This window comes from Rhea americana, unplaced genomic scaffold (genome assembly GCF_003343005.1).
Source record: "Rhea americana isolate MKP2758 unplaced genomic scaffold, rheAme1 scaffold_78, whole genome shotgun sequence".
NCBI classification, from domain to species: Eukaryota; Metazoa; Chordata; class Aves; order Rheiformes; family Rheidae; genus Rhea; species Rhea americana.
In genome coordinates, this window is record NW_028186956.1 from 2,446,124 (window position 1) to 2,463,409 (window position 17,286).

At 42.4% G+C, this 17,286-nt stretch overlaps 1 protein-coding gene across 1 annotated transcript in view; it reads left to right on the forward strand.

Annotated features, from left to right (window-relative positions):
• SPIRE1 (spire type actin nucleation factor 1) overlaps window positions 1–11,560 on the forward strand; it is a 129,285-nt gene extending 117,725 nt beyond the window's left edge. The window contains exons 12-16 of the mRNA XM_085322500.1: window positions 3,530–3,667; window positions 6,003–6,073; window positions 6,789–6,816; window positions 6,910–7,046; window positions 7,893–11,560. Coding sequence (XP_085178626.1) covers window positions 3,530–3,667; window positions 6,003–6,073; window positions 6,789–6,816; window positions 6,910–7,046; window positions 7,893–8,151 — 633 coding nt within the window. The 3' untranslated portion in view covers window positions 8,152–11,560. The remainder of the gene's footprint in view (window positions 1–3,529; window positions 3,668–6,002; window positions 6,074–6,788; window positions 6,817–6,909; window positions 7,047–7,892) is intronic.
• Window positions 11,561–17,286: the final 5,726 nt, after the last annotated feature.

Sequence of the window (17,286 nt, forward strand, 5' to 3'; positions counted from 1 at the left end):
TGCTTCCTATCTATTGTTCAGGTTCCTAGGATAACCAGTTTATTTCCAAGGATGACTTTCAGACCACTTTTTTCAGCTATGCAAACAGCTTCTCTGCTCAGCTCTCATCCCGTTGAAGCAGCCATGTGCGGGGTGGCAGGGGCTATGTACTATCTCTGTGAGAGAGCTTTTGCCAGCAGGTGGAAACCCGCAAAGGTTTGCCTCTTTTTGCTGGCTTTGGAAATCACCTTCACCAGCATGTTCCCTCTTAGGGGAGCACTTCCTAAGCTRTGGCAAGAATTAAAGCTTAGGCCGGGACATTGCACCTGATTGACATTGATTTCAATGTGTGTAGGATATTTATGTGTGTCATCAATCACCTCACGGGGAAAAGAAATCAGTTCTGAAAGGACAGCAAACTAAAAATGCAACATCATAAGATTATCAGTGCAACAGACCTTAAATGTTACAGCACATGAAGATCCTGCAGCAAAAATCCATCAGAGTTATTGTAATTCATGGACTATGTTAAAAAGATTAAGCTTTTGTGGTTCTAACAAGATATATCATGTAGAATGGAAGGACATTTGCCACCTCTTTTACTCAAAAACTTAAATATGGTTTTGTTCCTCGGCACACTTACTTATCAGAACTTGCAGAATAGTTACTAGCTATGTACCAGGGTAGGCAATTCTACTAAAAAGAAAAGCTGATTTTTTTAAACCCTATATGGAATTGACCATGATTATTTTAAATTTTTCCTCCTTTTTCTTGTCCCAACCAAAAATTGTAAATGTGAAACCTGTTGCAGGAGAGATTATAGTTCAGATGTCTAGCTTACTTTTTAGAAAGTTTTAGTCTGCAAAACATGAAGAGTTTAGAGTGCTTGACTAATTGTGAATTGCAGCATATGGTGGCTAATCCAGCACTAGTTCATATTACACTTTACTTGAGCAGCTTGTTTGAATGCCGAGTGTCATCCTCTAATGAGAAAATTTGCAAGGAATATATTAGTGTGAAAAYGCATTGGTCGTAAGGACCTATTAGGTGAGTGTACGCTGAGAATGACCTACAAAGCACTTTATTTMACTCTATGGGTATATACTTAGATAGATACTTAGTACCTGTTTTTCTTGCGTAAAAAGTAGYAGGTATATACATACACCTTAAGCTCTTATGGTATATATTTTAGGATTTCACAGTCAGTGTTAAGCAAATTCTCGTGAGGGTTATGGAAACTTCAAAACAGTATTTTTTTAATAATATTTTTTCCTTTAAAAATAAGAACACTGAATTCTCTTTCATGTTAAAATAAGTATTGAGTACAATTCCAGAAAATCAAGACCATCCAAACCATGATTTGTCTTTAATGTGTTCTGTTATATGCAAGTGTTGCAGAGAACTTAAGTTCTCACACTTGGAACTGCCTAATTTGGGTATAGATTATTGTTGGAAATATGAGCAATAACTCCAAAGCATCATTGTTTAATGCAATTTAGTCTATGCTTAGTTTAATTTTGGTTGATTTAAATGCCTCAAAGCTAAAACTAAAGATTTTCTCGTGTACTTGTTTCTATTCTGAAAAGCAAAAAATTGGAGCAGTTTTCAGAAACCAGCATAATATTTATCTTTCATACAATGTTGCATTAACATTTTGTTGTCCTTGTGTAACCTCTGGAATTAAAACATTAGCATTTAAACATGTCATTTTCTATGTTTCCCCCGTTGCCCGCTGGCTATTCCTGTTTGCTGTAGCGATAAGCACTTTTAATTGGTGCAGCAGACCCACACTGCTCCCCTAGTACCTGCTCTGCACCCACAGTGGCTCTACAAACCGTCCCCAAAGGCACAGTGTTCGCTGACCACATCGGCCCATAAATTAAAGGAACGGGCGTTCAGGAGGGCGAAGGAAGTGCCTTCGCATAAGAAGCGTATTTCCAAAGGACTCTGATTGATTAAAAGCCCCGAGCCAGCTTCCTTCAGCGCCGAGGGATTCGCAGTCTCCCACGGTGCAGAAGGGAGGGGGTCTGCGGGCGCCGCGCGCCCGGTGCCTTCCCACCCACGTCCTCTCCTGGGGCGCCCCGGCCCCCGCCGCGCTTTCTCCACGGCAAGGYGGTTGCTATGGAAAGGACCCAAAGTGAGATGCTGATAGCTGACGGTTAGCTAGGAGTTTGCTCCTAYTGAACAGAAGTTATTTTTGTGTGGCTGTGGAGTTTTGCACCTCCAAGGAAACTGCCGTTGCTTTTGACAGTTTGTTTCTTCCAGAAAACTGGTGAGGTACCTACCCCAAAGGCTTAGCTGACAAATTGAACAAACTTAACTCAATTCTAGTCTTTTGTGGGGTGCTTTAAACAGAGTGAAGTTCCCTTGTGTTCCCTTTCTAGATAGGTAAGACAACAGTTTTTAAAAATGTGGTGGTTCCTAAATGCTAATGTTTGCCAGGTCTGCAACGTAGAAAGATTTTCTTTTAAATCTAATGGAAAGACAGAAAGGAACTCTAAGTTCATGTGAATTGAACATTTCACAACTAGTCTGAATCATCGCTCTGATTTGTAAATGAGATCTCGAAACTGTCAGCAATGTCTTTGTGCTTGAGGAGCCATTTCCTTGGGGTATTCAGAGCGCTTCGCTTGTCGCTGCCGGTTCAGCACAGCAGCCCCTCTGGGCTGGCTGAAAAGGTTCACTAAGCATAAAGTGATGGGAATTCCCACGGAGGTTTCTGTCTTTCTGTTGGACCTGAGTAATCAACTACAGGGCTGGATTACAAATTGAGGGGATGATTTTTATTCTGTGGTACCAAAACCAGGAGGTCTGTACTCAATAATTTTCTCTTAAATGCTGTAGTACAAAACGTACAGAAATTCTATAGATGGGAAGTTGTTTTGTAATCACTCTGTATTTAACTTTTTTGCTATTAATAGTGCAGTGTTGGATAACTGAGTCTCATGCTTTATATTTGAAGATTACTGTATAAAGCTTCACGTGCTGCTGTTACTGTCCTGGCGGCCGAAAGGAGAACCTTCCTGCCTTGACCACAACGTATTTCTGTAGTTCGGGTGGGATTCTGACTATGGGAGCACCAAAATGTGGTACCACTGAATAAAAATTTCTGCTAGAATGGGCTACTAACAACTTTCCTTGGCCACTTTGGGCACCACAAAGTCTCAGAGAAATTGCTTGTCTTCAGACAGAAGACTCCCAAGTAATACCGTGTGCCAAATTACTTTTTCCCTTCCAAACTATAAACCTGAATGTTAATTGGTTAAAACGGATCTTCAAAATGAAAGACAAATAGAAGGAAAAGGCAAGTAATGGGTGGTTTGAGGAGGAAAATTGAAGAAACTCTCGTTGTGAAGGCTGAACCTCAGACTGTGCAGATCACACTTTCRTTGTCAGCTGGCTTGAAACTCATGTGATGCCCATGAATGTGCCAATGCTATTCCAGTTTGAGGGGAGAAATCCTCAATTTCTGGAGTTACTAACCAGGTGGCTGGCTGCCTAGGAAGGAAGTGCTTTGGCTTCAAAATAATACGGATTTTTTGGCTTCCAGGAGGAGTTCTGTTACCCCGTGGAGTGTCTCGCTCTGACGGTGGAGGAAGTCATGCACATCCGTCAGGTGCTGGTGAAGGCCGAGCTGGAAAAGTACCAGCAATATAAAGATGTCTACACTGCTCTCAAGAAGGGAAAGGTATGCCTGCGCCAGAGGGGGCTCCGAAACCTGTTGAGGGGGACCAGCCACGCACACCTCCTGCGCACGTCCCCCCCAACAGCAAGCTGGGATCTGCAATCCAAGCTTGCTGCTCAGATCCACCTGTTTWGCACAGTGTATGGAAGAAAAAACAGAAATACCCACCAGACATCCCCCTAAATATAACACATGGAGCAGTTCCCTTAAAATATATGCTGAAGACATCAAAGCTTTTTGTAGAAATAGCTTGTTTGTTTAGATCTTCTATAAAAATGCAGTAGCATAATAATCAGAGCATATCTGTGCTTGCATGCTTTAATGTTCACTGACTAAAGTGTTTTCAGTCCCTACACCTTCTGCAGTATTGCTCAGCATTTTTATTCCAGGAAATAGAATTACGACTAGCAGTAGAAAATTAAAGCAGGTTTTTCGGTATGAATCCTCTCCTTCCTCAAAATCAACAGAATCTTCCCAGGCTTGACTTATTTCCCATTTCTAGAGTAGGAACACAGTTATATTCTAGGTAAGCCCATAACAAGTTTTATCACATTACTGAATTTAGTGGCATCTGGTTAAAGATTAGTAAAGATTAGGTCTCCTTTTTTTTTTTTTTTNTTTTTTTTTTTTTTTTTTTTTTTCCCTTCCTGTCCGTGCCTGGCTTCCATCTTCCAGCTTTTAGAGCTGCCTGTTGAGAGTCTCTAGGTCTCTAGGTCCTTTGAGATACATCTTCAGGTCCCACCTCTCTGGGGCAGTGCACCCTGCAGGCAGGACGCACTGTGCTAACCAGCAGCTTGAGCTTTGCAGTGGCGTTTTTGAATTATGCGTACTTTAAAAGCACTCTGGAGAACTGCAAGTCTTTGAAAATTAAAAGAATCCTAAATATAAGTCCCAAATCTGGTTTCTTGCTGACTTTTTTGTGAACAGAACAGAATCTCAGTAATATTCCTTAAATTGGCCAGCAACCTCTTTCCATTCCTGGCTGTGCATACTTTCCTCAGTAAGAGCAGTAACTCCCTTTTAAGTATAGTTCCCTTTTAAACATAATCTCTGATGGCTTTTGCTACTTGCATCTACTGATTTCTGTCTGTGAATGGTTGGTTTGTTTTTTTTCATTTGTTTGGTTTTTTCTGCATTATGAAATGAACAGAGATATTTCACCCTGGTATCTGAAGATGTGTTAATTCATACTGCTGCTTGTGAGCTCTAGCTTGGATACTCAGAGGTCTGTGTATCAAGCAAAGAGGGAATGAGGACCTTCAAAAGAAGTCAGGCAACACGTGACCCAAGAAGAAGGTTTAATTTTAGAGAAACTGGTGCCTAATGCCTTTTTCTCGTGTGATGCGCAGATTGGTAATTGGTATTTTCCAATAGAAGCAATGTCCTTTTCCCCCTCTTTTTGACTCRTGTTTCTTGAACACCATCAACAAATGTATTTTGACTTTAAAGTATATTTTAGCTATAGGGCTACCTGTCTAATGTGTGTGGATTTCTTTAGTAGATTTAATATGTTTCAGGAAGAGGGAACTAGAGTCTTAAAAGTTCACCTAGAAATTCAGCCATCACATATTGTCATGGTCTATAAAACTTAATAATGAGGTTTTATCAAATTCCAGAGTAAGTAGATGCTTTGTTTAATTAATTTCTGCTGTTAACATTGTTCATTTTTATTTCTAAACAGATTTGTCTAGTCTCACCTCTCAGTCTTTAGATCCTAGTATGTCATCCTGTGCTTCATTAAAATGCTCTTCATTGTTCATTGCCTTTTTTCCATGTAAATGTTGTTAAGCTGCGATCCTTACCTCCTTTGGATAAACTAAATAGAATGGGTTTGTTATCTCACTATAAAATAGGTTTGCCTTAAGTAAGGTTGCTATTATTGTTCTCTCCTGGATCTCCTCTAGTTTTCAAGAACGTGGTACTAAAGAAAATCATCAGATGTTACTGCAGGCAGCCACTTGGTGTTCCAGACCCTGATACAGGCTCTTAGGAACAGTCTGATTTACAGCCTACATTTATTCGTGGCTGAACTTAGGCCCATTTGTTCTTGTGTTCCTCAGTTCTGATAGTTAATCTTCCTTGCTGTCGTTACTCTTAGTTTGCTGTTATTTTTTCTATAGCAATGCTATAAAAACTGGTAAGGGAGAAGTGAAAATAAGTGGTTATTTAATTTAGGCTGGCATGTAAAAGAGTATTTCTAAATACGTAAAGATAAATTTCTGGATCATTCAATACCCTCTTGGAAGTGTGGACCCCAGCGCTGGGTCTTACTGACAGATTAACTCATCATTGTGCAGGACTTTGTCTAAAATTTTGAACTCCTCTGTTCTTCTTTTAGCTCTGCTTTTGCTGTCGGACAAGAAGGTTTTCTTTCTTTACCTGGTCCTACACTTGTCAGTTCTGTAAGAGGTAAATATTTGATATCTAATAATAAATAAGTACCATTTCAGAGTGAAATATAAGGATTTATACATTAGAAACCTCCCAATAATTCTGCTGCACAGTATTTATTGTTTTTTTTTAATTTCTGTAATTACAGTTGAAGTTAAAAAATGTATGTAAAAACTATTCCTACCTAAGTGCAAAACTACTTCCTTAGACTGAAATCTTTTGGTAAAAGTGAGAGAAACACTCATTTATTTTCTTATGCTTAGGAGAGATGAGATAGATACTATTCAGATTCCTCCATCAACAGTTCCRAAGTGCCTGTTTTGGGGGAAAATATTTCAAGATAGAAGAATATGTTACCTTTTGGATTACTTTTAGGGGACTGAAGGGGGGGGCGAAGGGATGAATTATTTGTTGACAAAATGAAAAATTTTAAGTTAAACAGTGAGACAGTTAGAGATCTGTGGAATCACTGATCTTCTTGTGTCACTTACCAAAGGATGTTCCTTTAGAGAAAAAAGGGATTACTTCATTCTCCCTGTTTTCTTTTTAGCTGTTGTTATTGTTTAGCCCTTTTATCTTCTGAAGTTAGTTTATTCTTGAAGCTAAGTAAAAAATGCTTTTTTTTAATGGGATAAGACAGGATTCTAACTCCTGAAAACATTCATCCCATATTCTTGATTTAAATATAATTTTTTCCCAATTAGATAATTCATGCTCTCACTTTCCTACGCAGGCCTGTATGCTCACAGTGTTGCAAAAAAGTAAGTAAATAAACGTATGGTTTATCCCTTCTTAAAAATCTGTAATCTTTGATAATGATGCTTCATGTGTTCCTTTGGCTGTGCTCACGACAGATGCGATTGCCATCAAAGCCATATTCCACACTCCCCATCTTCTCGCTGGGACCTTCAACCTTGCAGAGAGGAGAAAGCTTCATGAGGCCGGAGAAACCCTCCACCAGTCACCAGCGATCACTGAGAAGCATGCCTAGGTGAGAAGCATCCRTAGGTTGTATCTGTCTGTTGGAAACACTTCCTAAGCACTTCATCTCAAGTTGTAAATCATTAAGAAGATTCTAGCTACCTGCTTTTTAGTTTTTAGTGTTTATAATACTTCTGGCAACCTTTCTGAAGTCTGAAAAAACATATCTCTTCCTTTCACTTCTTTTGCTTATTTTCAGAGTAAATCTAACTGTGAATTAAGCCTTTTTCACATTACAGGTGAAAAATTAACATGTAGTTAGGACAACTGAATTCCTGTAGTATCTCTAAAAATATCTTCAATATTTTTTCCCCATGTGAATAGATTCTTAGGAGATGAATCTCACATCCTGGAATCACTAATTGAATGGGAATTCAGTTGAACGTCTTCTCGACAAGAAATTTTTCGTTTTCACTTTATCAAAGTATCTGTTGGCTTTTATACTGTGTATGCACTAATGGTTTTCAAAGCTAATTCCAGAAATTTTATGTTGAAGATCACTGTTCTGGGATGATGTATAGTAGTTCCTGCACTCCTTTTATTCAGAAGCCTCTGTATAAATCACATGTGTGATGATGCTGTGTCAAAATTAGACAGATACATCATCAATTTGTATTTGTCAGTAAGATTAGTTTGGCTAAGTTCAGCTTTATATCTGCCTTCGTTTAGTCACCCTGCAATCTTACTGAACCAGATAAAAGCTGTCCTCTCTACTCTTTGGTCTCCCTGGTTCATTTTTGGGCCAGGGAGAAGCAAGACTTGAGTCAAGACTCTTCCRGCTTGCATTTTCCATCGGGCCTACTTTGAGGCCTAGCAGCGTGCTGATAAATAATGAAGCGGGTCTTTTGCCTTTCAGGTTGGCCTCAAGGTCCAAATCTGCGGATAGGTCACATGAAGAGCTACAGTTTCCCAAAGAATTAATGGAGGACTGGAGCACGATGGAGGTGTGCGTGGACTGCAAGAARTTTATTTCAGAAATCATCAATTCAAGCCGGCGCAGCCTCTCTCTGGCCAACAAGCGAGCCAGGTTAAAAAGGAAAACGCAGTCTTTCTACATGTCATCGCCGGGAACCTCTGAATACTGCCCATCTGAACGAACTATCAACGAGATCTGAGCCTTGTGCCTTTTTGTTTGCTTTTGTCGTCACGAGGTCATTATCCATGAGCAAGGTCATGAGACTGGATTGCCATTCCGTTGCTTCGTTTCATGTAACAGGCTTGAATTTGCATTAGCTCCCAGGATTTCTTGCTCCGAGAGTTTCCAGAGACGCAGAATGCTGTGCTTGTATCTGTACCGAATGATACGCAACGGGTCAGCTGTTTGCACTGGAAGAAAAACAATAGTTTGAAACTGTTGCCTCTTTTGTATGTGTGCTTTGAAACTAGAAAGCCTTTTCTTGCTTTCAGTCTTTTTTTAACCATTCTTTGAATCATTTTTCAGATGAGCTGAAACATATGTTTAAAGGAGAACCATATCTAACAAGGTGTCAGTGTCAGCACAGTAGCAAACAGTAAGTCATATTGGCATTACCAACTTAGTAATGCTCGTATCCTAGTTCAAATGGCACAGAGTTGTATTGCGCAGCGCCTACCTAGTGTGTGCGATTGTGGTCAAAACGATCTTTCTTCACACTGTTTTTGTTGCTCTGAGATCAGGGTTCAGCATGGGACTTTACAGTGTCTGCGTCCTTGGGCAAACGTATCTGATGACGCTGTTCGCCCCTGTGGTTGGCCATTCCCCTGCGCTGCTCCGCTTTCTAAGCCTTAGTGTACTGCTAAGTGTCTCCTGAGCAGATTTTAGTAGTTTACTTTCTATCTTGAATGTATGAGGATGATGATGATTAGTAGCAGTAAATTTTAGTAGTAGACAGAGTTGTACAGGTTACGGGGAGGATGGGAAATAAGGGAGGCTCTAATTTTAACTTGAGTATCTGTAAAGTTGTTCTTGTGGTTACCCAGAGGAAAAAAGGTGGGTAAGGTGTACATTTGTATTATAATGGAACACAAATACTGCTATAATTACTTCTGACAGCGTATCCACTGTTAACCCCATTTTTGTGGGGTTTCTAACTTGGCTGTAGAATTTAGTATTCTGCTGAAATTTGGGACAGTACTGTCTCAGATTGGGAGCACTCTCCTTTTTCTTTTCTTTTCTGTCTCTTTTTCCCTGTTTAATTCACTCACAAGAGAACGCTAGATGTTCCTACAATGTTAACTGACATCACATGCTTTTTTGCACTTTTTTTATATTCAAAATATTTTTTTTAATTCAGGCATAGAGTCAGAATTTAGTCAGAGTTTAGTCTATAATTTGATCATTTTGGCATTTAAAAACAAGTTAACATAGCCAAGTTATTAATACTTGAAAATCAACTACTGTAACTTTTTCGTAAATTTTTAATACCCTGAGGCATATTTAATACTATATAGCAGTGTATTATAGAATGATATAGCAGAAAAATTTCAGATCTATTTATTAACATTTCTATACTACAGATTAATGAGAGATACCTCAGAACTGCTCCAAAGTAGCTGGGACTGGATTTACATAACTTGATTTTAAATATATATGTATCAAAACAGATTCTCCTGTCCAAATATTGTGCATTTAGAAGCCCAGCAGAGGCCAGATTCCCCAGCAGCCAGCGCAGGCAATGCGCGGTGCAGCGGCCGCGTATTGCCTGGCCCCCGTGCAGTAGCTGCGCTCCCGTTTYGCTGCGGGTTGCCTCCTGCTGCACAGGGCCCCAAGGATTCCCCTTCAAGGTATATTTGCAGGTTACATTGCAGTCTTCAGAGCAGCCATTCGTATATTTAAGTTAATTGGAAAAGCACATGCAAAAGTCTCCGTAAACCTTCCCGGGGACTCATCCATCCTTATTTTTCTTTAGACACCTTCTCAGAAAATGAGAACTTTTGCATGCACAGAGCTTGTTGAAATAACGTTTTAAACTTTGAACTGACGCAAACGGGAAAAGCAGGGCTCACGGCCAGCTCTCCCTCTTCTGCTGGCCCGTGTGAGGTAAGGCGCCTTGGCCCGCTCTTTGGGGTACCTCTGGAAATGGGTTTTGCAAGTTGAAGCAGCTGGAGTATTGGAGTGAGTGAGGCTGTAGGAGAGGAGGACGAGTAGCACCGGGGCCTGATTTGAAAGCTCTGCTGCTGCTGGCGGGTTGCCTGATCTCAGCCGCATCAGCAMTGTCTCTTGTTTCTGTGCCAAAGCCAGGCCTCGTGGCTGCTGCACAGTGGTCACACCACGAAAACTAGGCTCAAAGAAATGCRTGCAGTCTCTCTTTGAACCTCCCCTGCTCTTCTTAACGATTTTCTCCTGAAAATRCCCTGGCCACATGTTACAGTCACTCCAGCTGAAGCCACTAAGGTGCAGGAGATCCAGCGTGTTTATTTTTCCTTTGAGAGGGGTTTGGGGCACTGCAGAGCAGGCAGAACCAAGGACCACGTAAATCCTGAGCGTGCAAAGGGACGTGGGTCCCCGCTGCACGCCGGGGCCACGGGCGGCCCCAGGCAGCGAGCGGCTCGTACCAGCTGCTCCGGGGAGTCGGCGCAGCGCTGCCGTGGGGCAGGGCGGCCGCTCGCGCGCGCCCYGCTTCTCGCCCTGGGAAGAGCCCTGCGGGCTGCTGGCTCCCCGCTTTTGCCCCCGTCCTTCCCTCTCTGCCACGGTTACTCTGCTTTATGCCGGTGTTTAATTCAGCAAAAGGCAGAGCGGCGGCTGCGCCRGCGCTGCAAGGCTCGGAGGAGCTCAGCCTGCTCGCTGCCTGGATCTCTGCGGAGGAGTGGGCTATTTTTAGCTTTCCATCTCGCCGCTTGCGCTAGCATCCCAAATCCACTCCAGTTATTTGCCTGCGCACCTCGCCATGCTGCCCAGCATGTCCTATTTATGGTCGAAACGTCACGTTCCTGTCAGAGTAAGAAATCAGAAGCTTGTAAATACGTGTAATATATTTATTAATATTTAGGAAGTCGCCATCAATCATGCAGTGGGAACTGATTTTTCCATCACATTTTAAAAAGAAAACGAGTCTTATTTATATGTGTGTTGGCTATTATCTTTATTAGAGTTAARGCTTTCAGCCCCTGCAGACAGTTTGGAGGCATTTTAGAGCGAGTTACCGCTGAAAAGAGTGTGGGGGCTGGCACAGTGAGGTTACATCCGCAAGTTTTTAAAATTTTCATTTTTCTAGCTGTGTTGTTACGCCCAAGACCTGTTTCAGTGCAGCATTAGAGACCCAAGGAGCCAAGAACACCGCCGGCAGCGGCAGTCGTGGCGGTAGCTGGCGCGCGAAGCTGGCTCGGAGGCATCCCGGGCAGCCCTGCCGAGCCGGGGGTCGCCAGCAGGCCTCCGCCGCGGCTCGCGCCTGCGGAAAAACCTCAAGTTGCAAATGTTCACRGTGACGGTGCTGCTTGTGGGGTGTGTTGTGTCCCGTTCCCCCCCCACCCCCCATTATTTCCTTTCTCTGGGGGGTGGGAGGAGGGAGGGATGTTACCTGGCAAAAATAAAATGCCTTTCTGTTATAGCCTTCGTCTGTGTTAATTATTCATGTATAAGCAAACATAACGTTTCTCACCTTTTCTTTTTCATGCTTCTATAGTTTTGTAAAGATCAGTCAGCTGCTTCTTTTGGCAAGAAGTGTTAATGAAAATGATTAAGTAACATTTGAACACTGGCTGGGCTGCATGAAGGGAAGGAAACATGTCAAAGTGTTCTTAGAATAGCAATAAAGCTGCTTATGTAACCCCAGAGATACGATTAGCGTGTAGTGATCATTTCGAGCCACATCCCTCCGTTACCAAAGCGGTGTTACAGCAGACACGGGAGCTGAGGCGCACTCGTCCTGCATGTACTTTGAAAAATCTCCATCCCTCATCTTTGAGRCAGAAGTGCTGGGAACCTTTTGGAGAACTTTTTTTTTTTTCTTCTTCTTTTTAACCAGAAACAAGGAGAATCTTTTTATTGCAACGCATGTTGCGGTCCCTTTTCTCTTTCAAGCGCCTCCTTTGTCTCCTTGGAAAATTCAGGATCGGCTTCTGTGGTTAGATAGTGGCTGCATGCTATATAAAAATAGCTGTAAAGCACCAGCTTCAGACTGTGCTGGTTGTTACCTTCGTGCTTTAGCTCAACAAGCAGTTCTCTGCATCTTTCAGGAATGTCTTTCCTACGAGCGTGGTCCTCTGTGAAATGGTGGCACCGCACAGGCGTCTGGGAAAGGTGCTGAAACTGTGTGCTCCGGTGCTACAGTACATGGGTTATGTTTAWGTTACTATATAACTTTACGGCATTACTATGTTCATAGCTTGGATCTGTGCTGGTGGGTTTTTTTTCCCCCTTTTGTATATAGGTATCTAGGGTAAATCTGGGAACACTTACGAATATTGATCCCAGCTATAAAAATCTGTTCTGTTGTTTTTGTCTGATTTTTACTGAAGTGCTTCAGCTTGTTTAGGTACCCATCGGAAGGAAAGCAACCAGAGAGGGGCACGTGTCGGCCTGAGGCGATGCAGCGAGGCTCAGAGCCTGTGTCCTGCCCTCTAAGTGCAGGTCAGTCACTTGGCAGCTTGCTCAAGTGCGGGCCCCTTGGCGCAGGGTGCACAAGCTTCRGCGGCCCCGGGAGAGCCCACGAGGCAGGGAGGGAGCCACAGACCTGCTTGTTCCTGGCTTGGCACTGAAATCAATCCCAGAACCGGTCCCGTGGTCGTCCTGCTCCGTTTGCCTCCACTAAGCCTTCTGTGCTGCAGTCGCGCCACCTGCAAAAACAGGGACTACAAAGTGGTTACAGCTGTTTAAAGAATTTGGAGAGCTGCTAATAAAAGAGTTTCATGAGGACTCAGAGGTAATAATATTAATCTGCACTGCAAGGTCCCCATCAGCATTAAGTACTTGAAAACAAGCAGCATCACTACGAAAAGTTAGTTGACTTCTATATAGTTGAAAATTTAAAACAGTTTGCTAAGGAAAGATTTATGAATGAATTTTACAGCGTTAGTCAGCACTCAAAGAATGCCATGGAGTATAAGCAGGAGATGGAGCTAAACAATATTAATCAAATTAATGAACACAGCAAAATTTATGTGGCAGTGTTTGCACCTAACTGCAATTCACTAAAGGAATTTTCAGTTTCTTCTCCGGTTGGTCTGTTTTACAGCAGCAATGCCTGGCTCAACTGACTTTCAGTAGACTTGGCGCTCTATCCTGAAATAACGGAAGAAGCCACTGGAGTTGTGTGGCTGAAGCTGAGTTGAGTGAGATTTTTGCAGAACAGTTCTAGAAGCAGCTATTTGGAAAGATGCCGATAAACCCTTCTATAGCTAAATAATGTTTTTAAGCACACAGTCTTTATCTAGAGATGCCAGGCTTCCTAATGTACGATCAGGGCTGGGAGAGACCTGTTGGGTTATTAACCCACTTGATAAAAAACAAACAACAACAACAAAAAAAAGCAAAACCCACCCACCTGCAAGTGCAAAAAGGTGAGCAGTCTAGGAGGAGGTGGCAGTTCTTGGTGCCTCCCGCGCAGGTGGAGGGCTCTCATTAGCCCTCGCCCCTCCCTGGGTTTCTCCGCCCAGAGACGTGCGGGTGGGTAACGCAGAGCCCCCGACGTCTTGGCTTTCCCAGGACGGGCTGGGAGCTGCCCTTGCCCCACTGCGCCGCGCTGTACGCAAGCAAGTAGCGGTGAGGGTTGAGGAGTGCTGAAGCTAGATGTGGTCCCGAACTGACATAACTTCCAAAATTGGAAATTTGGCTTCCAAAGCATCCARTTAAGTTGATTCGCCCATCCATAGATGCAGAGGACGCATTTTCGTGATCCAGCTTACAGCAGTGCTRGAGGCCAAGGCCCAAGTTTAAAACAGCATGTTTTTATTTGAAGAGGTTGCTGGTTACATAACTTGTGAACTTGGAAGTGAAACAAAGATGCAATACATAAAATGAGTGTGTATTTGAGGTGTATTGCTATTAAAGCTGGTTTCCCACCCCCATTCCCTTATTAAAAAAAAATGCATTTTCTTTTGGCCATAAACAGGCATAAAGTGCAAACAAGAGTTTCGAACTTCAGCACCTTGCACTCCATTGCCGTGAATGCACGTGTAGTTTCCCTGCAGCTTCAGGTACATCAGCTCCTTCAGTTAAATGGAGAAAGACAATAGAATTTTCTTCTGCTTGTTTTCATGTTACATGGTACTGAAATGTAATTTCTTGTTTATGCATTACTAATAAAAATTTCTTTAAAATAGCATTTCAGTGCTCRTTTTCTTGATCTAATTGTACATATAGTAAGCATTATTTGTTACAGAGCACAGTTGATGATATCAAGTCTATCAAGTACTACACTTCTTTGTAGCACTAAATCTTAGCTGCTACAGAGTTTAAACTAGGTTTAAAAAAATTGGAGAAAGGTAAGGACCGGTATGTACAGCAGGCTCCTGAATTAAAAGTCCTTACTGATTATTTTACTTTATCAATTAAAAGAAAAAAAAAACATATCTCAAACCTCAACTGTGGAAGAATGAAGAGGACAAGTCTTCAGCTTCACAAAAGAAAAAAAAAAAAAGCCTTTTTCCTGCTGGAGCTGTAATTTAAAGGCTGGCAAGTAATGTACTGAATTCTGACCTGTGATAAGTAGTGTTCATTGGAGGAGAGTAGAGGGGCAAAGATAATTTATGAGAAAAGTAATCTCTCATTTACAAATCAAGACTAATCATTTTAGATGATTCCTGTTTCATTGCAAAATGCAGTAGGTGCCTGATCCAGCAGGAGATACCCATTCAGACACAAAGGACAACTACACAGCTTTGGAACAGTGTAATTTGTGGCTAACAGCAAGTTCCAGGAAGCCTATTCTTTTGTCCTACTGCTTACCCAGCACAGACTAACACAAAAAAATATATTTTTAAGACTCCTCTAAAAACCAACAGCCAGTTTTATAGGACAGGAGTTACACAAGTTGTTTTAAACAGAACATGTCATTTATTTAGATAGCACCACAGTGTACACAGACACTTTACAGATTCCTGGCCTTCAGAGCTCACAGTCTAAGATGCAAGAATAGGAAAAATTGCGCCACCTAAGGATTTAAATGAAAATTGTTAGGTCAAGGAATGTTACTGTTTGAGTTCATCTTACCCAGTGCTACTTTATAGCATCAAATACATAAATGTTTGATATTTTAAGTATTGTAGTTCAGTTTCTTTGCTTGTGTCAAGCAGTCTTTTGCGAATGCTGTAACTGATGCTAGAATTTCTCATTTCCCTACGACGATGAAGCTCTYGCCATTGTGCCTGCTGACGTGCTGAGGGGGGGCAGGAAGCATGGTGGAGGGGCATGGAAGAGTGAGGCTGGAGCCAAAGCAAGTTAGAAAGAAACCGTAGTCTGTGCAAGACAGTTACAGATGACACACAAGACCGTTTTACTGCACAGGTTTAAGTTAATGACTTTTGTTGCTAACACTAGTCTTTCTGTACTAGCAAGGAAAAAAAAAAGAGAGACATCAACCACAAACAAGGTTTACCTCAAATTTGGTATCTTCAACATCCTAAAATCCTTCAAGGCTAAGAGCTAATGTGCCCAGTTTTCTAAGCCCTGGGAACTGTTGCTGCCTTCCTTCACCTTTTCCCCTGCAGTCGTAAAACAGCTGGCAGCCTGAAACGCGGCCCCCTCTGCAGCAGGGGCCTGAGAACCCGCTGCAGGGCGAGCGGTCACGCTGCTGATCAACAGGAGTCCTGCTCGCAATAAATGCTTAAAACCCTACCACCTCCCTACACAGACATCTCTCTCYCTCCCCCACACACACACACTACATTATTTCCCTTGAATTGCAAGCTAATAGTTCAGCAACACTAASCTGCAAACTTCAGGGGCCTGAGCAATGACAGTGAATCTCACCCCCACCAAAACAAAACAAAACAAAAAAAACAACACAGCAATTGCTGCTTTTCTTTCTATTTTCAACTCTTAAACCACAGGATTCTTATTCAGCTCTGCAGTTGTTACCTGTTAATCAGTATGATTGATTGTCAGTGCTGAGCTCTCTTTTGCTTCTTCCCCCAGCAYTTCAAGATCCTTCCAAGTTAACGAGCATTGACTCAACACTATTCCTGCTTTATAAGTAAGTTTTTTCCTCCCATGTACCAGGCTATTGCTGCATCAAACCAACTACTACCTCAGCAAGCAGTCTAGGATTTTCCATCACTACTGGCTTTGTGTCTTTAATAAACAGCTCAGCCAGTGCACACATGACATAAAACTGACTTCAGAAATGTGTTGTAGCCATTATCAGTAAATAAATAAAGAAAACATGGGGAAGGAATTGTTTGCCAATAGCTAACCTCAGGCTGTAACACTGTGGTAGACAGTGCTTTAAAAACTGTGTTATGATGTACAGCAGGACAGTGCATACCAATAGATCCCACAGACAGGACTCACGGTCTAGGGAGGGGAAGAGTGGGAGGACGGCATTCAAATCAAATGCATAGCAGGCGTAAGAGTGAAAGTCTCCAGGGAAGCTTACAGCAAATTACATATCGCTTCACCTGCTAAATACCAAAGCAAAGCCTACTGAGTCCAAATGTGATCACTTATTGCATGGTCCTACAAACACATATGTAAACTACCCGTCACAGGAAGATCGATAAGCCCAGATGCACAGGAGTTGCACCTAGCCCGGAGGCAAAAAGGTGGGCAAGAGCAGCACTGTTCTGCAGCGGCGTGAGGCAGCTGGGTGACTAGCCAGGCCTTTGGAAGAAATTCTCCCTCCTCCTCGCTCCCGTTTAGCCTAGAGAAAAGCAGAAGAGGACAGAGCACAAGCAGGCAAGGTGCTGACTGGTGGCAAGTGAAAGAGCAGAGGGAGCAGACAACTATGCGCCCAGCTGTCTAGCTCTAGCACAAAGGAAGCCATCTAGAAAATTGATGTATAACTCGTACTGACCAAAGCGTGGCAGACAAGGCTGGCTCTGGATAGAAAGCAGGAGCCTGCAGTGACTTTTCTGGAACACCAGCCAGCACTGGAAGTTGCTATACATTAGTTAGTCAACTTGAACACAGCACTAAGCAATTATTTCAAATCCAGTGTAAGGAGTGACTTAGACAATTCTTGCGCTGAACTGAAGCAATATATGAACATGTCCTAAGACTTTTCTACCCCTTCACAGTCAAGTTTCCATCACCTGCAACAGGCATACATGGGAATGCTGTAGTACAGGTTTACATAAACACACACACACACACACACACACACACACACACACAC